General features: G+C 37.5%; 1 protein-coding gene across 3 annotated transcripts in view; it reads left to right on the top strand.

Annotated features, from left to right (window-relative positions):
* SULF2 (sulfatase 2) overlaps positions 1-23,129 on the top strand; it is a 62,186-nt gene that overhangs the window by 13,404 nt on the left and 25,653 nt on the right. For all 3 annotated transcript variants that reach the window (XM_059827014.1, XM_059827016.1, XM_059827015.1), the window contains exons 3-9: positions 5,022-5,173; positions 8,197-8,366; positions 12,738-12,888; positions 14,749-14,924; positions 18,002-18,130; positions 19,099-19,155; positions 19,858-19,987. In XM_059827014.1, coding sequence (XP_059682997.1) covers positions 5,022-5,173; positions 8,197-8,366; positions 12,738-12,888; positions 14,749-14,924; positions 18,002-18,130; positions 19,099-19,155; positions 19,858-19,987 — 965 coding nt within the window. The remainder of the gene's footprint in view (positions 1-5,021; positions 5,174-8,196; positions 8,367-12,737; positions 12,889-14,748; positions 14,925-18,001; positions 18,131-19,098; positions 19,156-19,857; positions 19,988-23,129) is intronic.

The raw sequence follows: 23,129 nt of genomic DNA on the forward strand, positions 1-23,129 counted from the left end.
CTCTTAGAGGACAAAAAGTACTAAAAGTAATTTTTGCTAGATATACAACAGAAATAAGATCAGAAATGTCCCCCTTCCCCCAATCTAAAATGAAGGGATTGGTCAAATGTAGCTAATGGTTCAACTTTGAGCTGGGAAAAAATGGTATCAGATAGAGAAGTGAAAGAACTAAGACTTGCAGCTCAAAACCTAAGTTAATACCTGGAAAGTTGGCTGTTGCAATGTGTCAGAAAAACAGTGCTTTAAATACATCTTTAAAGTACTTAATGCACAACATACATGTTTAAATGTAGAGGGTTAATAGCTTAAAACATGAGTTTAACTTCACAGTCATGGTGGTAAGTGCAATTTAATGGGGTGCTAATAGGTCGATACAGCTGAGTAGCATGAAGGATATGAAGAGAAGACTCCAGGAGGGAGGGGCATGTGGTATAAATACTGAGTTTACTGTCCAGGAGTAACAAAAAGCTGAATTTTACTTTTTCTCAGCTTCAGGATTTATTATGAGAGCATGAGTATTTATAAATAGGTTCCCAAATTCTAAAATCCTGGAATCGTGTATGTTCAGCTGAAGATGGGCTTCATAAGTTACCTAGTTCATCATAAGATCACAGGCTAATTCAGGTTGGAAGGGACCTCAGGAGGTCTCTTTTCCACCACCTGCTTAAAGCCTGCCCCAGGCCATGTTGCTGAGGGCTTTATCCAGTCTAGTCTTGAAAAACACCAAGGATTGGAATTGCACAGTGCTTCTGAGCAACCTGTTTTCACTCTTTGAGTCTCCTCTTTGTGAAAAAGCTTTTCTGTACATCCAGGCTGAACCTCACTTGTTTCAGTCTATGCTGGTTCTTTCTTGTCCTCCCACCATGCACCACCGTGAAGAGCCTGGCTTTGTCTTCTCAATAATCTTCTCACAGGTGGAAAGGTTATTAGGTCCCCCTGAAGCCAGGCTAACGTTGCTCCACAGAGTGTATTTTTCTAGTCCATAGCCTGACTTGGCTTTACATATTAGCAAGAGCTTTATATTTCACTGCTTCCCAACAGAATGTAATGTATCACTGTCAGGAAGTTACTACCAGTACTTCTCTCATACATTCCTTTCTTGAATTCCTTCTTACTTGATTTAAAATGAACACAAACGCTATGATCATAGTGTTAAACAGGTTATTAGTGAAATGGATAAGTGATCTTGGCCAGTAATTAACAAAACTGTGTCTAAGGAGACGACTAACTATGGTCAGAATCAGAGCTGCCAAATCAAGGAAACTGACCGAAAGACTGAAATTTTGTGTCTAAATCTGATCTGGCAGTTTTACACTGGTGAATCTCTGTTGACTTCCACTGCATTCCTGTTTCAGTTTGAGAGCTGAAAAAGGTCTGTTCTATCCAACTCCAAATGTTGGGCAGTCCATATGGAATGAAAAGGGATGAATGATCCCCTGCATCATTTTATTGATGCATCCTGAATTATCTTAGTTTTGAATTTAATGCAAAGGTTTGTGAATATCCTTTGTAGATGCATTTTAGTTGTGTTAAGTATATTTAGGTATGTATTGGGAAAAGAATTATTGTTTAGAAAAAGGGGGAAAAAAACCCCAACAAACTTGTAGAGTTTGGTAGATCATATAGATAGATGATAGAACTAGCTTGAACATTTCAGTGGTGGTAAATGATGCCTTGAGGTCCATTCTTTTGGTTGTGCTTTTACGCTATATTTGACAACATGCTAAATCTGCTTTTTAAACAATGAGCTGTGGCCTTGATATATCTGCAGTTGTGTTACATTCAGAGCAGACCTTTGTATTAATTGATAGCACAGGGAAAATTCTTGTGTGCAGTTGTTTTTTTTTCCCTTACAGGAAGCATTTAAAAAACAAAACCTCTTGTAAAAATTCCACTCTATACCAAAGAATTTTCCAGGTGCTTATCATCGAAGGGCGAGACTCTGAGAAAAGAACCTTAGAAGGTTATGAACCCCTGCGGAAGTGGTAACAGTGTACAAAGGACTCAATTCTTGCATATCCTGTTTTATGTAGTCTTAGGAGAAACTACGTTGTATAGTATTTAAAGCAAAGCAAAATCACATTCTTAATGCATTTATTAAAAACAGCCACGTGGATGTTTTTCAATTATCATTTCATAGACTGGATATAGGAACGTGGCTGAGCATATCAAACAGCAGCCTCTGAATGTTTGTTAATGAAATCTTGGAGTGGTTTGAAATTGGATGTACCAAAGGCATGTGTACTCTAGTGAGCAGCTGTCTCTGGTGGTGAACTAATCTGATGAGGGGAAAAATTGTGTTAGAGAGAATCTTTACAATCCAAAATCAAAATCTTTCACCAGCATCAAGAGTTTTATTGTAACCTAATATTTAGTACTCCAGAGGAGTGATGTTTAAAAATTTTTGAATAACAAGCCTTTAAACAGCTGAGAAGGAGGGGGGAAAGAAAAAGATGTGAAATGGAAGATTGGAAACAGCAGAGAAAATTATTTAAAGCACTTTGACATCCATGAAAGATTATAAAGACATCCTGAATGTACAATGGGGGGTATGCAAAAGGTGCTGGAAGGAACTTCCGCCAGACTTTCCTTTAATGCCTCTGCAGAATAACAATGAAGTAATTCTTTACAGAATTCCTCTTTCCTGAGTTCTTCAGCTGGCTCAGCCAAAGGTTTTAGGAACGGATTGGTTCCCGTGAGCAGAAATGCCAAATATATCTCTGTTTGGATACAATGTGTTGAACGGGGGACAAAGGCTTTGGACTGCCTTGTGCATATGTGCTACTGTAGACAGGGGTCAGTGTTTCAATCCTGTGTTCCTTGTTACGAGGACAAGAAAAAAACGTGTCTGTGTTGGTTTATTACCCATAACTGCTGTGAGTTGCCTTTCATTCTTTAAAAATTAGAAGTTGTTCATAAAGCAAAATCATTTGAAAAAGTGTATGTACTGTATAAATGCAGTCCCTGAGTAACGCAATAGTTTTCATCTACAGTAGAGTAGATTTTGCTTTGTTCAATGCTGCTAGTTTACTTTGCATGGTTAAAGAAGACGTCATGAGGTAGTTTAGGACAGTGAAACAAATTCTTTTCTTGCAGCATGCTTATGAGTCACTTAACCCTTTTGTAAGTGGTTCATCTGTAAAATAGCACAACACCTTACCTGCTTTTGCAAAATATTTTGAAAGCATAGTGTAATTTTAAGGAATTTATTAATTGTATCCCAATAGATGTGCCCTCCTCATCTTCTGTGGTGTAGATCTTAATTTTTTCAGCACTTTCATCTCTTTCAAACACTTTGAAAGATCTCAAACATTCACTTTCTCTTGGCTCACCTTACGTGTTAATTGAATACATTGAAATTCGTTGAGGAGGATGACTCAAAATATGCTTTTGCATTCTACCTAAGCACTTTGAATTGGATCTTATGGACATTTCAGTGCACAATGTAGTTATTCCCTGTAAACGTATTTAATTCCATTCCACTATATTATTATGTTGCTGCTAATATGTTTCCCATTTTTTTAGAAAAGAAAAACACTGTCAGGTAATGATATGGAGCTCTGTCACATACTGTTCTGTATCACTGTTTCTCACTGCGTCTATCTTTTGGACAGATATTCAGCCTACTACAAATAGACACAAATCCATTTACTTCAGTAAGGCTGGCCCTTTTTACACTGGCTGAAAACCTGTTCTACTCTATCCACAGTATTGCTCCTTGCATTTATATAAGTACAAGAAGGTGCAGTATCAGACACTATAGGCTGCAAGTTTTAAAAAAAAATATTTAAGAACCTGGGAACTGTGAATTGTGTGCTCAAATCCCACAGATTATGAAGTGAGGTTTAATCTAAGTAACAGAATCTTAGATATTCTGTTGTCCTTATAGGAGCACAGGCGTTCACTGATAGATGGCCAGTGTGAGAGGCTGCAGACACTATGTGCCTCTGGATTAAAAATATTTGTAATGACAAGTGGAACAAGTGTAAAGATCTTTGTGCTAGTCACTATGGTAATGCTAACTTGTATTGCCAGACCATTCAAAAATTGAGATCTGAGCTCTGATCACTAAAAGTCAGATGCTGAATCGTGGTGCAGCCTGCAGACCCAAGAGCAGAATTTTGCCTTTAAGCTTTAAAAAAACTAGCTAGACAAATGGAGTCGTCCAGTATCATTTATCCTGTAATTGCATAGTGATGATATAACATATAAACTAATACTGAAAAATATGTTCCTTTAAATTATTTATTTTTTTACTGGAATAGTGTGAAAGCCTCATTGGGTACATCACGTACTTTAGAGAATTTTTGTTCTTCTCATAGAAATCTAATGCTTTTCATTTTCCTTAACCATTTTCTGGAAAGTAATTTGTGTCTGTACACTTGTGGCTTGCAGAGCAAGGCTAGCATATACATAGCTCTTCTGGGAAGATGGCTTAAATGCTTGCCCCATGTTCTGTAAGAATCCTTGTACTCATTCTGCACTTGTTCAGCCAAAGAGGCAGCTGCTTCATTTCTTCTATGCAGCAAGTTTAAAATCTCATCATATTTATGGTCCTCATTTGTCATTATTTCTTCTGAGCCAGCCTCCTACTAGTGACTTCACTGCTTCTGCCAGTTCCTTAGGTGGAGATGGCTTAAGTGGGTGTAACCAAAATGAAAAATGTAGCTAAATTGGGTGATTCAGAGTAGGATGAGATAATGTGGCAACTGGCACTATTTTAAGCGTTCTCTGTTTTGTTCATCTGACTCTGAATGTATCAGGCACTAAAGAAAATATAATGGTAATTGTGGTCCAGTTTCTCTCATATATAGTCAGGTTGTAAATCAAAAGATCTGCATTATGGAGCTCTGAAATAAAGAAACACAGGCAAACTTATAACTCTGAACTTATCTCTTACCTTAAATGTACCAAAGCTCCTTTCAGAAGAGACAGAAAGGAAAGACCATGGTTAAATATAGTTTCTTTTGACGTGTTTCTGTTACGCTTTCTTACTATGCTTCTGTTTTCTCTACCCCTAGCTTTCTTTGGAAAGTATCTTAATGAATACAATGGCTCCTATGTGCCTCCTGGTTGGAAAGAATGGGTTGGATTACTTAAAAACTCTCGATTTTACAACTACACACTCTGTAGAAATGGAGCAAAGGAGAAACATGGATATGACTACTCCAGGGTATGTCCTATTGATTTATTTCTATTACTTTTGCATTTAGACATGACTGCAAGAAAGCTGCGCTTTATGGTTTCAGTCTAACTAAAGAATTCTTTTCGACCTTGAAAGCTGCTACATGTAACATTAGCTACAACCCAGTAGGGGTGGTGTTAGGACTTCTCCTTATGTTCCATTGCGGGAGGGTCATGTTACTGAAAACCTTGTTAGCAGCAATGGAAACAAACAAAACAACCTGAGACTGTATTATGAGCTGAAGATGTGAAAATGGATTCAAATGCTGCAAGATAACTACTTCTGTGCTTTGTACTTTAATTATTGTGTGCTGAGTCTGATTGTCATCTATTCCCCTGGTACAGAACTGACTCCAGTGGAGTTACACAAGCATAAATGAGATAAGAATCCAGTTCCCTCCAGCTAGACCCATCTTTTTATGTTAGTTTAAGGAACTTGTTTCACAGCCATAATATGATGGAGAGAGAATTCATAATATCTTGGTATATCTTATGATAATTCTGAATAAGTGGAGAATTTAACTATTAAATTTGTATCTCCGTGCATTGTTACAGGCACGTTTCCTAATATTCTTGCAAGGATGTTATACCTTGGCCAAACTTACTAAAATGCTTGATAATCATTGTCAAATGCAGTATAATTTTTTTCCTCATCTAGCACATGTTACAGCTCAAACAGTTACCTATTTGCAGTCAGGAGTATGTTTATTTCAACCAAAAGTGTTACCTTTCCAAAGGAACCAGCTTTAGTGAATTCCTAAAATGGCCTGAATTGTCTCTGAAGTATGATGATAAATAAATTAATCCATAAACTGCTGTAGTTTAAGTAGTGTATAACTGATGAAGTTGACTCACTCTGGAGTGATACTAATTTGTAAAGTGTATTTGCTTAACAGGGATTTGGTTCGCTTTCTCTTATTGAGCACAAATCCTGCCTCCATATTTGTGTTTCATTAGCAATATGTTCACAGTCAGTTTTTCCTTTAAAAGGTTGATGTCTGTGTGATTTCCCCTTTCCCCTCTCCTATTTGCCATTTTTAATTGAATGTACTTTGTGTTGAAAGACAGAACTTAACAGGCTTCTAGGGTTTCCTCTTCTATCACCAGCTGTTAAGGGGAAGGGGCAACTGATGTACAGAATTATTTGTCTTTTTATTTCCCTTCTGATCTATGAAGAATGAGAGAGCTAATCTTCACAGCCATGTACCAAAAATGTTATGATGGAAATATATCTTACATGAAACAATGTCAGGCAAAAGTGACTTCATAGGGCACTGTTCCCCATCACACCAAGGAGCCAACAGCGAACTTTATGTTCCAATATCCTCAGCTCTGTTTTGTGTATGTAATACTTGAAAATGTTTAGGTTTTCATTTGGTTTAGTTTTTCTTGCCGTGTTTGGTAATAAATAAAAAAAAGGCTGATGAAAGTATAACTGTATTGATGATCTTCATATTCTTGCATAATACACAGCTATGGTAATAAACAGATGATAGTGTGCAGAGCAACAGCACTTGTTGATGTTAACACTGGATTTCAAATGAACAAACAGCAGCTGAAATACAAGACTGCTTTTCTTCCTTCCCTGCCATTTTTGTTGCTGGAAACTTAATTTTCCAGCAATGAACAATATAATCAGATTATTTTTTAGCCCTATGTACTCGACATAGTTAACGTTAATCATGTGCCAGTGGAAAACTAGAAAAAAAACATTATTGATTCTGTCCTCCAAAGCGACTGCTAAGCACTTACCCTCTGAAAATCAAATTTTTGCAAATTCTTTCATATTTTCTAACAGGATATATTCTACTTTGATTTTTGTTTTTCAGTTTCTGTCAACTTTTTCAGATGAATTTTGTAGTTTTGTATGCATTCACACAGTCTACTACAACCTCTATGATCTGGAGCTTTTAAAAAAAAAAGAAATCAGTTAAGGGAAATGTTTCTGTTTGGTCCTTTGGCCTGGTAAACACTGGTTTTGCAATGTTGAATTTGAATTATTTTCACTTTGACCAGGTGAAAACAGTCATCTTCAAAATGAAGCTTGAAAAGTATGCTCTTGTAATGGCTTAATCAAAGATGAGTTACACACTTAAGAAAGCGACCAACCAGCTTAAAGAACAGTCACATTTTAGATAAACATCAGTGCATTTTTGAGAGCACTCCAGTATTCTGATTCTACATTCAGCTATGACGTGACAGTTGCTATTTTGTTTTTTAAAGGTGCACTTTCATATCCTACTCATGTTTGAGGGGTATTTATATTTGCAGCATTTCCTGTGATGCAGCCTGACAGAGAACATGGCTTGTCATTAAAAATACTGTCTTCAATCCATATAGCTCCAGCAGATATCAGAAGACTGATAATGATACTTAGAAAATAGAAGGATAGTCCATGTCTTCCAAAGGAAGTTTTCTAAATTCTCAGCAATTTATTTGATAGAGCTATATCTCTATCAGATTGTCACTGTGTCTGTAATATTGAATGAAATTTTTGGTCCAATTACCCCAGCATCTTCTAGCTTTAGTGACTTCTGGTTCAGAGGGAGGCTAAGAAAAATGAACATCAAACCATTTGGTTTTTCAAAGTACTTTTATGATATAAGGTCAGACTATACACCTTGAAGGTATCAACACCAAAAAGCTAAGACATTAACCTGTGATTTTCTATTTTTTTATTAATACCTGGTAATTGTATTTAGTATTGTGATCTTCATAATGTAATTATGCACTCTGGGAAGAGAGAGTCCTATTTGATCTTCTTTAATGTCATTCATTTCTGAGAGGAAGCTGTTGCTTTTCATATTTTTAGGCAGTGAAGAAAGAATGATTTGGTTTTAGTTTTTGAAGTTTTAGCATCTGTAACTTACTCCCCCCTCTTCCTCCCATTCTGAATGAAGTAGCTTCTTTTTTCCTGTTTCTTATGATACCTGAGACCTCCCCTTCCCATCTCACCCCCCAACTTGAAATTATTTTTCAAGTATCTCATTATACTTCTACTTCTACTTGCAGGATTATCTAACTGATCTGATTACCAATGACAGTATTACCTTCTTCAGAATCTCAAAGAAGATGTATCCTCACAGGCCTGTACTGATGGTTATAAGCCATGCTGCTCCTCACGGCCCTGAAGATTCAGCCCCTCAGTACTCACATCTCTTTCCTAATGCCTCACAACACATGTAAGGAAAAATAAACCCATTTAATTTCCAGGTTCAGGAGTATAGAAGTCCTGGGTACCTCTGGGGAAATAATGTTTGCTTTATAATACTCTTGCCATAAGTTTGTCACAAATATATAAGAAGAGTTTCAAGATTCTATTATTTTTTTTATTTTTTTTTTACTTCAGACTAGTACAAGTATCTTGAGAATGGCTACTGCATCTAGCACTCAGAATTGTAGCTGACTGAGATAAATGGAAAGATTCATGTTGTATTCACTGGATTGTTACAACCTATTTGGGATGTAAGGCGCTGTTGTATTTTGAGCAGGGGGATCAAAATCTGGTTCTTGGGCTGTAATCTCTTCAGGGGAAGAAACTCTATCTCCCTGTCCTTATGTACAAGCTACATTATTTTATGGGTATTACCAAAAATCACGTAGTATGCAATACTTATTACTTCTGTTTCATATATGGAAAGAAAGGAAATGCAGGCCTGCAGCCCCAGATTAGACAAGCTATTTCTGAGTGAGCTGGTATGTCTGTACATGACCCAGTACAATGTCTTGAATGGGTCCCAAAAGCAGTATCACCTGGTTCACGAGTTAACATGTTCGTGAGCTCCATGATGAGATGGTTCTTATTTATAGCGCAGAGACATTTTACAGGTACAGCTCTGTAATGCTCCATTACAGCCATCTCCTCACATGCTGATAAAAAGAATAGTTCTCCCAAATTACCTTTTGGCACAACTGAAGACATTCCAGTATTTTTCTAATTACTGGCTTCATGCCTTCATTGATGTTCAACATTTGTAACTTTCTTCCTACATGCCCTTTTTTAAATTTTTTTTTTTTTTTTTAAGGGGAATTCTGTTTTATTTTGGGTTTGTGAAGGAACTGGGAACTGATGGAAATAATAATCAATTGGTAGCCAAAGCTGCTCAGGGCTAGTCCAAAGTCCAGCGAAATCCATTTGAGCTTTTTCACTTCATTTCAAATACAGCCTGCGAGAAAAAGCTTCCTTTGTTCTATTGTCCAGGTATTGCGTAACTTAGAATTATATATTTCATTATTTTGTGCTGTGCTACTGAAGAGAATCTGTGTCCTAGATCTACAGCAATGCAGTATTTCATGTTTGTTTGCCATCTTATGCTCGTTTATTTTCTTTGAAATGAAAATTACAGAAATGCCAAATGAGCAACTTCTTATAGCTTATACCCAGTATTGACCTCAGTCTTATTAGAAGTTCCTTTGGAAAGCATTCGTATCTCAGAGATCATAATCATTTATCAAGCAACATTCTGTAGCAATTGAAATTGAATGAAAAAGAGTAGAAGGATTTGAGGAAGGCCAGCAATGAAAAATATAAACTACATCTATTTTTCTTTTGCTCATAGTTTAAATTTTATTTTTCACACAAACTAGGTTTATCTTCCTGATTATAAAGTAGTTACACAAAACTATTTTTAATTGTAGGTGACTTTTCTTACAATGATAACAATTATACAGGAAGTGTCACTTCATGGAAACAAGTTTCGCTTGTAAAGAAACAAATCATCTTAGTAGATTGAGGAACTGTGTTTTTCTTTTGGATATGAACATAAAATAGGATTTTATGTACATTTTGTGCAAAGAAACTGCCAATCTTATTCTAAACAATTTTCCTGGCACTACGTAATAATAATCTGTAAGGGTTTTCATTGGCCTGGGTTTAAGATTAAATGTAAAAATGCAGAACGTGCAGAACGTGTACATACGTGCACTGTATGTACAAATTAGTTCTCTACTTTCCGTTTTTTCCCTTGTTCCCACATTCCAGGGAATCCCCCAGTGACAGATAAATCTGTCAATGATAAAGGGGTATAGGCAGTTCTCACTCTTTTCTAGTCCCAGAATCCGAAGGCAGTACACCCTCTGGCATGTCTCTGTACCTCTTCTTGTGGCAGTGCTGACGAAGTCCGCAGGTGGATTCTTGAGCTATATCCACAAAGCAAAGTGAACGTGTGACTGTAACACTTACACTGGTTGACATACATACTGCATTGTGTGGCATTGCTAATAATAGCTATAAGTTAGTGGTATGGATTTTAGCATAGACTGACAATCGGAGTAGTTCTTTGCTTGGGAACTCTGGTATGTACTTCTGTTGCTACTTTATGCTGTTGTTCTCTTGCTTCTATTAGTACATATACTAGCTGGTATGACCATTCCACCCTATACTGCAGTCTCTCCATCTTGTTCTATAGAGCTCCTTTTCATGTGCATCTGCAGTCTTTTCTTGTTCGAAAATTACTCACATCAACCAGCATTCACACAGCAAATCCCTGGGATACATGGCTGGTTTTCTTTTTTTCCTGCCTACACTGATAGCTGCAGAGAATGCAACAGCTGGGCAGTTTAACAGTGAGCAGAAATGTTATTTCTATAGAGGGTACGTTTTGCCACCCATCTTTTCCAAGGTCAAATGCAATCAGACTAGGACTTCTCTTCTGCGTACATTTGAAGAGGTTATCTTAACCAACTTCTAGGAATGTTGTATTTGTGTGTTTTTCCCATAAGACAGACAAATCTGTTAAGTGTAAGAGGGTTACATTTGTAGTAATCAAAGAAAATCACGGGCTTTGGTTGGATTAAACAGCAGGAGCTTTCAAATCAGCCAGGAAATCACAAAGTAAGCTGAAAAGGAGTTTGCCAAGCATTTTTGATTCATTCTGGGCATCACATAGCAACAGTTTCCATAACTGTCAGCATTTTCAAAGGAGCAATGTCATTATTTCAGCCACAATAACATTCTGAAATTCAAGAGGCTATTAACAATACAGAGAGAATAAACACCATCCCTTTCCTCCCTAGATGAAGAAGCCTCCATTTGCCGCCTGTGCACATTTTTCAGATAGCATCTAACAGAGGCTTTCGTCACAAAACATTTCACTGTCAGATTATTAATTTCATATTTATATTAAAACTCTTAAGACTACCTGTCATATTCAAAGATACATTAGATACACAGTATTTTGAGGAGAAATTTCAACTTATATTACTATTGTTTATCTTAATAACTTACCCTGCTACTCTGTTGCATACACAAAACCAACAGTAGATATTTGCCAAATAGGAACTGAATTTATCAGGAAATTCTGTGTTGGGAAGAATAACTGAGTATCTGCTATTTTGTCCTGTGTTACTGTGTCATCCTCTTGGCTTGCACATTTGCATAGACTGAGTTTACTGCTTTGAATGAAAAAATGAAGCCTCAACAAATGACTCAGGAGAAGTAATTTTTACTATTTTAGACTCTGCAGGTGATGTGTTTGAGCCAATATATGAAAAAATTGACAAAGGTCGTTCTCAATCCTAAGTAATAACAAACTTTTTTAGGAATAGATATAGTAGGTAAAAAATAATATTTCTTGCAAATGTAAGCTTTCTAGTGAGTTGGTTATGCAGAGAGTCAACATTATGGTAATGATATACCAAAATAAATCTTTTGTTTAGATCTAGCTAACCTAGAGCAATATAATTATGCACAGAAAAGCAACCTCTGGAACTGCCAACAACATGAAATTATGGACAGTCAGTGATATTTCTCCTCATCACTTTAATGATGTCACAGGATCATGAGAATTTGGAGGGGCTGTGAGATTCCAGGAGGACATTGAATCCAGCTCTTGGGATTTTGCAGGGACTTTAATTAAAAAGTTTCTGATGATCACAAAGGAGTTGGTGGCTGGAAGTGTCTGCAAAATACAGTCCTATTTCCCCTCACCCCTGCTTTTCTTGGCAGGTCTTTAAAATCCGGCTATGTATCCACTTCTGCTTGCCATGAGCTCACATGCAGTTTGATACCACCAGGTAGGGTGCCTGTGCTCCTCTGGGTACATGAGTGTGAAAGTATTCAAGTTAGCCAGTCATGTTGAATTCAAAAAAGCTGTTAAAGAACATGGTAGAACCTTTTCAGCAAGTTCTGTAGTTATTGTTAAACAGCTTGCAAAAGCCATAATATTTGGCGCTAACGTGGGCAGAGCGAAAGCAAAGCAATTACATGAGTAGGAACTCTATAGTACGTGCTTTATCCAGATCATACTTGTGAAGTTAGAGTTCTGAGGCTAGTCTCTTGGCCTTGAAATGTATCCATGTTAGTCTGAAGACACTGCAAAAACAATGTATATTTACTCTTTTAATAGATCTTATTCCCCACAGAGCTGTTTTCTTTCCACCATCTTTTGTATAGAACATGAAAGTATAAGACTTTTCTGAAGTAGATCTAATATTTTCTTGTGCACCTCAGAGAGTTAGTTCTATAGTGTCGATCAACTAGAAATTATTGGTATACATTACTATGGCTTTTTTCTACACTGCTAAAACATTCTGATTTTCTCTCTCTTCCTTAGCACTCCCAGTTATAACTATGCTCCAAACCCAGACAAGCACTGGATAATGAGGTATACAGGTCCCATGAAACCTATACACATGGAGTTCACTAACATGCTCCAGAGAAAGCGTCTTCAAACACTCATGTCTGTGGACGACTCTATGGAGATGGTAAGATTAGCAGTCGCTTTTTTTTGGCTAAACAGGTGCTTGTTTCCTGAGTTAAGCTCCAAGCTGTGCTGTATATGAAGATAAGGGGGAAGGAAGGAGGAGGAGGACTACATCAGTTTTTTAATAGTTGTGTAATCCTTTCATCTCTGAGGATTTTGTCTCTCTAGTCAATGTGTAAGGATCCTCATCTCCTAAAGACAGGTACTGTGAGTTGGGTGGTGTAAATGAGCTGATTTGTTGCCATCAAACCACTACTGATTAAGGGGAAGAGGGAAGGATCACCAGAAAAAATGTACATCATAAATTCTAAAAATGTATCATCAGGTAGTGAAAAGCCATCCTACAACCTGTTGGAAATAACTACCCAGCTGTGGGCCTATTTTGATCCTGTAACAGTGAGTTTCTGAGAGAACAAAACAGCAACAAAAAGTGATGCTCCAGGAACCCTAACTGGAATAATCCTAGGGTAAATCAGACCTAGGATGTTAAATACTAGAAGTAAATGAATATATAGGTAGATTTATTTTTCATTAACTCTGCAATATGTAACAATGAAATCTCTTACTGCAAGCTGGGTGTCTTGAACAGAAATGTCTGAATTAGCTAAAAGCTAGTCTGAAAAAGAATGGGTTTCCAGTTGTAAGAAGGCAGGTTTAAAGGTGTTGCAATTTACTGCTTATCTCTTGGCATTCTTATTCAAAAAAAGTAGAACATAAAATAAGAGGAGTCCTGTAAGGCAAAGATGAGATTATCTGGATGGCATTGCATCAACTTGTTAGCAATGTCTTACAATTAGTGATTCAGGCAAGTATGATTTCTACTTCATATTAATGAACCTGTTTAGATGGATCAGATACCAGTATTAGGGGAGATCGGCTGTTTTACTACACTGTTTTGATTTTCTATTTAGTAAAATGGTTTCGCTTTGAGTGATTAACTGCAGGCAAAATCAGTTGGGTTGTTTTTTAGTTGTAATCGCCAAGTTAGCCTGATCTTTTCTGCTGATTTATATGTATCTAATAGTCTTTCAAAATTAAAAAACAAACAAACAAAAAACCCAAAAAAGAACAAAAAAAAAAAAATCCAAACCAACAATAACAAAAGAGTTTGTTTTCTTCTGTGCTGATGTGTTTTGCGTCTGTGTGAGGCACCACTTTGGTGGTGCTCCACCACCTTTGTACATCTGCAAGTGAAAGTGTCACGTAAAAATTGATCTGTGGTGCTCAACTTGGTACTTCACATAGAAATTCTCATGTAAATCCATAGAAGCAACCACAAACAGAGTTAAAGCTCCTCTTAATTCTCCATGTTAGTTCTCCAGCTAGTGAGAGAGTATGACTGAGTGATATTTATCTGGAAGAGATTTTGCAAATATTTTGCATACTGGGGACTCATTTGTCTGAAGGCAAGATTGTTGAGTGTTGCTTAAATAAGTGTGAGATTCAAAATGCTGTCATTTTTTTAGAATTGTTTGCTGCAGGAAAAAAATAAAAGTGGAGAGAAAAATTCAAAAATGCTTATCACCTTGGAACTTTTATCTCTGTTACCGTATGTATTTAGTACTGTCTTGACAACTCTCATGCAAAATACTGAACCCAAACACTTTTGAAAATATGGCATGCTAATGTGTTTACCTTAAAACAGAAAACAAACATTTGCCTTGTAATAGCCACAATATTCAGTTAGTAAAATTACTATGTGATTATGGATTATTCAGAATAATTCATTGTGATAACTCAGTGGCATAATAAAACTGTTGTATTTGTATATTACACATAGGCAGAAAATTATATGCAATATTCTGCATATAGTACTACTCAGTGGAATGAATTTCATATTTTGTTTTGGTTTTTTTTTCAGATTTACAATATGTTGGTTGAAACAGGTGAACTGGACAATACGTATATAATATACACAGCAGACCATGGTTATCATATTGGGCAATTTGGGCTGGTGAAAGGAAAGTCCATGCCATATGAGTTCGATATCAGAGTTCCTTTCTATGTCCGAGGTCCAAATGTGGAGGCTGGATCCTTGTAAGTTCTTGGCTAGTGTGTGCGTGTGTACGTAGTGACCAGAAAAATCCTTTATATTGTATTGACCTGGCATCCAAATGGAGGCACAAAGTTCTCCCATCCTGATTGACTTCCTGCTCATCTTTGGCAGAAAAAAATGTCTACTCAGATAGCAGAACTGATAGCATGTGCTGGTATAACATAGTCAAGGTTTTATGCCATTGCCTTTTTCTTGCATAGGTGTGTAGCACAAGCCGCTACACTTCCATGGATGTAGTTGAAAAAGCTGCTTTGAAATATGTCCAATCTAGAAAACACTTATTTGCCTCCTTTTGAGGAGTGCAAGTGATACACATAACTGTCACATTTTCAAGGTAAAAAATATATTGTATGATGTTCACTGCCCCAGTAGATAATTATTGCTGGACATTAAATCACTTAGTGGAGTCACCTGCTTCAGTTCATGAAGAAGATCGTACGTAATAGTTCATATAATGTCATACACAAAGATTCTTTTTGGCTCATCCTTTGAGATTACGTGGTTAGGGCTGTTTGTCGGATGCACGCAAGCATGCAGAATATGACTGTTAATTAAAATGGTAGCTTTGATCAGCTAAGAAATTATGTAAATACACTTTCTAAGCAATTATTTCAATAGCAAATATTTGCACTTAAGTAATGATTTTGGACAGAGTGCCATAATTTGCTGCCTTTTATTTATATCAGTGTGCATGTTTTAGCATAATTAACACACACAAAGGCTTCCACGCACAATTTTTTTCTTTTCCACAGAGGAGCAGATCTAGTGTGTAATACAGTAGCAAGTAGGTAGGAAAAAAGGTCTCATTCCATTTGCTGGTTAAATTCACCGATTCACATTACCATTAGGCAAAATAATGTTAAATTCTGTAGATATTGCACTGTGTGTCTAATTTATTTACAGCAGTTATACATGTGAAATAAACAATATTACTTCTTTAAAGAGCAGGGGAGGGATTCCTCAGGTGGAATTAAACATATTACCTCAGCACTGAAAGAAGTTTGTCTGCAGCAGCACAGAATTTCAAGTGAGCTGGATTAGCCTTCTAAGAACATGCGCTCTCTCACTTTCACTGCAGTTTTTGGTTTTCCTGGAGAGGCAATGCTAATATGGCCCAAGTGGACTGAGCTAGTTTTTCTGCAACATGCAATGCTAGAGACCAGCCACCTCATGTCTGCTCTAGTTCAAGGATCTTTACACCCAGACATACAGAAAAGCTGTGAAACCTTCCCACTGAATTTTATTTTTCAGTGACTTCTGAAGATGAAAAAATATTTCTATTAGAATCAGAGGAGTCAGCCTGACAGAGTCTAACAGAACAGAGCCCATCACAGTACAACAAATAGGAAGAACAGGATAAAATACCTTGGAGGGGGAATATATCAGATAATAAATCGATCCTCCCTTTCAGACTGATTTTCTTTAAATGGTAGAACTTCAATCATCCATGTTTTGCGTGAACCTTATGTTTTTCCTGCGGAGTAATTGTCATGACTCCCTTTTAATACCAACGAAGATTTAATAGCAGTCACTGTGGCAAGTCATTACTAAGCTCTCATTTCTATTACCAAATATGCTACACCACAATTATTAGTAATTAAAATCAAATTAGGTACATCAATTTAATTCATCATCCATGCTCTTGTCAGTGCCTGTTTGCTCGCTCGCTCAAAAATGTAGTAATTTTTAAATGATGTCTCATTAATTAGTGTGAATTTAGCAGCTTTCTTCTGTCCTGTATTTTGAGCTAGAGTTCTGCACTGACATGTATAGCAGCCCATCTGGTCCCATCCTTCCTTTGTGCCTACAAATCATAGCACGGTGATTCATGTTCAGTGCTGTAGCAGACCGTCTGTATAGCAGTATGCTCACTTTCTTTTTTTTTCCCCACTTTTAAGAAATAGACTGCCTGCCTTGATTTTTTTTTTTAAAGAAATAAAGAAAAGAAGTAGTACACAGCTGATAAACAGTATGTCTATATGTAATATTGTGAGTAATTGCACAATACTGTCATAGACATATTTGAAATAAGTTTGTAAGGTTCAACATAAACTGAAAACACTTTGGCAAAACCAGACCCATAGTAAAACCAAGTCACATGATTAGAAATTTGGGCATTTGTTTAGCTACTGAATGCCAGGCTGTGCAACTAGATGCTCTGATCTGTGAACTCCCTCACATTTAGCTGTGGCAGTTCAAGGGTTTTGGGGATAGGAGCTGTCTTACTGCTCTGGAGTTGATGCCAATGTTTTAACCAAATTTGAAGTCGATTTAAGTTCAAATATTGTCCTGTTAACTGTGGTGGTTGAGGAGCATATGCCACTACTCCACTAAGTAACAGGGCATGGCTGTTTCTACATGTTTGCAGAATGGACGACTGTGCACTTGTAAAGACTGATATTATTTCAATTAAAGCTGTGCTTTTATTTTCTCTTTTTTTTTTTCTCGCCATAACTGCTTCCTCTCTGCTTTTTCTTTCCTGATCCCTTTCCTTTTTCCGTCTCACACTCTACATTAACAGCAACTTTTAGTTATTTACTGTAGTGTCTAGCAATATATTTCTCCTCATGTTCTCTTAAGAACATGTTTGCTGTGATATGAGCTGAGGTACTTATTTCTATAAGATATAGATACAGAAACAGATAAAGCATGTGTTACCTGCCAAATCTACTTTTTAATAAAGTCATCAGCATATTTGGCACTTTGATTCTGTAAGACACCCAAGGAGTTTTTCCAATGCTTTCTCATGTTTTGAAAGACTTTTGAACCCTCTTTTGCAATAATTAACTAACTTTGCCTTATTAACTACTTTGCTTTCTCAAAAATGCTCTGTTCTGAAGTTTTAAATCTTCATATTAGTCCTTCTTGAGGTTATGCAACTTACCTATATTTTACATTTTAATTCCCTTCATGGAAAGGAACTGGATTGTGACCTCTTTTCTTCTTTACAGATGTCACAAAATAAGCCTTTTCAGATCTCTGGTCTCTGTGGAAGAGCTGGAGTTGCTTGGTATCATTGCATGGGCTTTAAACCAGGTTCTCATATATGTTTTTTCAGGAATCCTCACATTGTGTTGAATATTGATCTTGCACCTACAATTCTAGATATTGCTGGATTGGATATTCCGTCTGATATGGATGGTAAATCCATTCTAAAGCTTCTGGATTCTGAGAGACCAGTGAATAGGTAAGAAATGGAAATGGATGTGTAAACACACGTGTGTTTGTACAGGAGACTGAGCAAGTATTCAGCAACGTGCAGCAAATTTAAAGGAAAATATAATAAAATTACCATCTATATAAGTACATCGTTCACTGGAAAATCTAAAGACCTATTTGCCAATATGTGACTGACTTCAGTTATTTATTTTCATTTTGTCAGGTTCATATACTAGCTGTATGGCATATATGGCATCTGGATATACTAAATGTAATCTGTGTAGCAGTGAGAGAGCTACACAGGAAGGTCTTTAGCTGTATGAGTTATAGATTTTAAATGTCTCTGTGGCATCATTTGTAGCAAAGCATTTCATATTGAATAAATTGTAGAATAATTGAGTTGAAAGAGTTGGTTGTATATCAGACTATAATATAAAGACAGGCTAGCTCTCAGAATTGCAGTTATTATTTGAGACCTTCCATCAATACTTTCATTGGAAAAAGACTGAGGAAGAGAATTAGACTGGATGCTTGCTAGAGAAAGAGAGCAGAAAAAGGGAAGAAGGAGATTTGCTTTACAAGTAGTTGGGTGGAGGGAGAGGGGGGAAAGGAGCAGCTGCTTTAGGATAGGATACTTTGGGGGTAGTGTGCAGGTTAAGAGCCCAAACTGGAGTCAGGAAATCTTGATTTAATTTGCAATCCTTTGTGATCAAGGACAATTCAGTTAATCCCCTGTGCCTTAAACGTGCTTATGTTGAAATAGTGGTACTGTGTGAATCTCTTGTGGATTTTGTCCCTGTGAGAACAAGTCTGTCCTATGTTTGTTCATGATTTGCCCTGGAGAGGCATACGTGCCTGCTTCATAAAGCTGGATGTCCCCTTGTGCAGTTATATGTAATGTTTCTCATCTGAATTGGGGGTGGGAGAGAAAACTAGGGCATGACTTGATTACTGGTTTTGTGGGAATTGCTTCTTCCTCTCCTTGTTTCCTGCTAGGTTCCATTTAAAGAAAAAGATGAAGGTGTGGAGAGACTCATTCCTAGTGGAAAGAGGGTAAGGAAAGTGTTAATCACAAAGCCCAATCTTTTTAAATAGAAGGATACTGAATAGCTAAAGCCAAAGCAGCACTCTACCACAGACCTAAAGCCATTTAGCCATGCCAGCAGGGACAGGGCTGCAGTATGCCTAATGGCAGTGATTGTGATAGGAGGGAATGTATAGCCTTTGCCTACAGCCTGCATAAATGTGCTGTTGGGGTGGGGGAAGGGGAGTTTTACTTGGATTGAGAGATGGAAAGCCATCCCATTTTTCTTTCAGTTGCTGCCCCCCCGACCCTCCTGCTTGTATCGTGGGAGTATGAATAAGCTTTCCTCTCTGCGTGTTCATCTGCTGGCCATTCCCTCTATTCCTCTGCCTTAATACATAACACGGGGCATGAAGGTTTTGCAAAGTGCAGCCTTGTAAAGTGAGGAGGATATGGTCTCTTTATATCAACTGTTGTTACTGCCTGCCAATCAGAAATGAAACACACTGTCTTGGTTTTGTATGTTTTTGTATGCTCCCTGAGAGCATGATATGAGTAACTTGTGTGTTATCGGAGATGATGATAAGTGCTAGTTTCTACTAGACTGTTAACTATTGGCCACCAGTGATACTATGGGCTTGGCAGATAACCTACTCCTCTGAGCCTTTTCAGCAAACTGGAATTAATATTAATGCAAAAATAAATCTTTTTTTTTTTTTTTTCTTTTCCAGTAAACTGCTGCATAAGAGGGAGAATGAAAAGGTAGATGCCCAAGAAGAAAACTTTCTACCCAAATACCAGCGTGTGAAAGACCTCTGTCAGCGAGCTGAGTATCAAACAGCTTGTGAACAGCTTGGCCAGGTAGGGCATTGTACCCCTGACTGAAAGCAAGCAGTTTAGTTGGTCTAAGCTTAACACCTTAACTGCGACAATGTCCTTCACCTTGTCATCAACGCCAGCTTATAAATCAAATGGCTTGTTCTGTGGCCTTTGCTCAAAACTGTGTTAGAGCATTTATGAGACTGACTGTCAGTCAGGAAATTACTATTCAAGTGCCTCTGTATTGATTCCTGAGTACTGTTAAGAGAGCTGTCTAGGCTGTTTTAACATTTTATTCCCCAAATAGAATGTGGTTTCAGATTCATTAGTGATGAGAAGCTACAATGAACCTAGCAGATTGGCCTCCTCCAAATACATACAGCTCCCTTTGCTCTGAAGTCTTAATTTAACTCATTTTGTTGTTATTATTTGGAGTTACATATAATAATGGGAAACTAACATTCTGTGGACTCAATATATCCCTCCTCTTAACAAAAATACACCGTGAAATCACACATGCAATTATGACTGCAGGCAGTCTCTGTGTATATGGGCACAAAGCTCATTGATTGTGTGTCATTTATCTTGTTACATAACTGTTCTGGGCAGATATGAAAATATGTTAACTTTTGATCCAAGTTATGTAGAAGAAATTCGGGGGAAAAAAATTTAGAGTAGTATCAATATATGGTCTCCGTGCAGGAGAAAGTTTTGCAAATTTACCAGAGCAGTGCAAAAGCATAGCAAAGCTATCTCCAGCAGCTCCACTCCTCGGGAGATTTCTCCACTCTTGGGGCAATTCTCATCCTCTGGGAACATGGCAAAATTGACTCTGTGCCATTGCTTTCTCATGCAGGTACCGGTCAGAGTACCCTCTTCCAAGGGCTGTAACGCATTCTGCCTGTGGACAAAGGGGTGAAGGTAGATAGGTCCACGTGCTAATGTCTCTGTTATTAGACTGGTGTTACCTCATATCCTGGCAGCTAGAGGGCTGTCAGAACAAGTCTGTCTGTGGAATATAACTGTTCTTGCAGACATGGTCTGAATGTCTTACTTACCAAGGCTATAGTCAGTAATGGGCTACTTAGGCTACAGTAGTTCATTTTCTACTGTTGGAGGCCAGACTCCCTGCTTCGGGCTCTACCAATCATGTAGTTCAGTGCACCTGTGAAATGAGTCCATTGTTCCTTAGGTGTTTGGATCCAATCTATACATATAAGCATTTTCCAGATGCTCTTTTCCTCCTGTGGTTTCTTTGTCAGATTTAGTATACAGAGAGATTATAATGTCCTGTTCTTCCTAAAAATACTGAACTGCAGTAGTTTATTGTCATCATATGTCTCGAGCTGAAATTTTAGATGGGTGGGAGCAAGCCATTGTTTTTTGAATTTGCAGTGTTCTTTGAGAAACTGGGGGAAAAGTCATTGTTTCTGTTACAGTATCATCCAGCAAGTAGTTTGGGGAAATAGAGCTTTTCTTTTTCCATCAGTATTTTCCCTTTGAGACATGTTTCAACTTCTTCCTTTTGTCTTCATCGCCCCAATTATTTTGAACATTATTGTAAGAACAGAGGGGAAAAGAGACTTTCCAAGTCCATGTTGTCACTGAAGCTGTCTCTTTGCATAAGGTAACTTAGCTACATTCAGGCTTTCTTACTCTAATTACCACGTGTCTCAGTTATGGAAGAAAGGGGGAAGGCCCTGTATTGTCTACACACATTCACAGGCTTATGTTTTCTTCCGTGGATAATAAAATATCTTTGACATCTGTAAGAAGTGGGCATAAAATGTCAACTCTGTACTCAGAATTGCCAATAAATTCCGAAGTAAAGGTGTGCTAATAAGAGATGCGTGTGCTGCATCCTCATTGTCAGGAGACAGAGAGGAGAAGAATTGTTTTGAGCAGTTCAGTCAGATGTAATTGGAAGTGATAGGATGAAATTGAGCAAAAAAGATATTTTAGTTGGACATCAGGAAAAATTGCCTAACAATCAAGTCAATTAGAGTCTGGGAAGGGCTCTCAAGGGAGTCTCAATCCACCTAACCCCTGCTCTAGAGAATATGTCTTAGTAGTCTGTCTAGACAGCAGGAATAGTGGGAGACGAATGTGCTTATTTGAGGATAAATTGTGCCTAAATCTGAAGATAAATTGTGCCTAAATATGGGTGCACCCAAAAGTCTTTTCAGAGTGAAGCAAGACTAACTTCTCAGTTGACAAATGGGTGTTGTCTGTTTGCTGGTGCTGTTCACAGCTCTGCATAGTAAGTAGAATGAGCCCAAATGAATAACATACCACTGCCTTGGGGGAGTTTATGGTATACAGATACAGTGGTTATTTAGCAAATGTCTCCTGATCCTGCAGGACACTTTATTATTATGCATTTAACAGTATCTGGAGTGTTCAGTGCAAAAGGTGAATTTTCACATCCTGATGCAAAGATGAAGAGAAGTCTGGGTCAGAATTAGATGAAGGCTTGCTAAAGTCATTGGGACTCCTTCTTTTGACTTAAACAAGTTTTGGGGACCTGCTATTCCGTGCACAGAGAAGTCTGAGCAGTGCCAGGGAATCTGAAGTGTGAGCAGGAGACGAGAAGCACAAATGGAGGACAAAGACTCAGAAGGGGAGTGAATGAGAAGAGACAAGGACAGAGCTTAGAGTAAAGGAGAGGTAAAGAAAGCTTTGAATGTGAGATGGAGAATTTGAAATTCTGCTTTGTGAGTGTGCAAGTTTGTGAATACAGTTCTATCACCACAAAATGCTCTTCCTTTGCAAATCTCTGTCAACCTCCTTGACCTATAATCATTTTGATAAGAGAGCACCAGGATCATGGAGATGAGGCTATTCATGCTGTTCAAAACCTTGTTTCAGAGTCCATTATGTGGGATTTTTTTGGCAACACTAATATATGTAAATTCTTCTGAGTGCAATGGGAATCTGTGTGTTGCCATGTTTTCTTTTTCAGTTAGTAGGGTTTGGTCTGTGTTAGTTATTTGCATCCAACAAAGGGTGACTGTAGGCTCAGATGAAAGAGCAGCTCAGCATTTATATTCAAGGATTTAAGAGATGAGCTCTTTCTTCCCACATGAAATAAAAAACGTTTATCCTAGTATCCAATGGCTTCCACACAAATTTTTTCTCTTCGGTGTAGTTCGGCCTTTCATTCTAAACTGGCTGAAAGTGGAAG

The sequence above is a fragment of the Gavia stellata genome, chromosome 20 (genome assembly GCF_030936135.1).
Source record: "Gavia stellata isolate bGavSte3 chromosome 20, bGavSte3.hap2, whole genome shotgun sequence".
NCBI classification, from domain to species: Eukaryota; Metazoa; Chordata; class Aves; order Gaviiformes; family Gaviidae; genus Gavia; species Gavia stellata.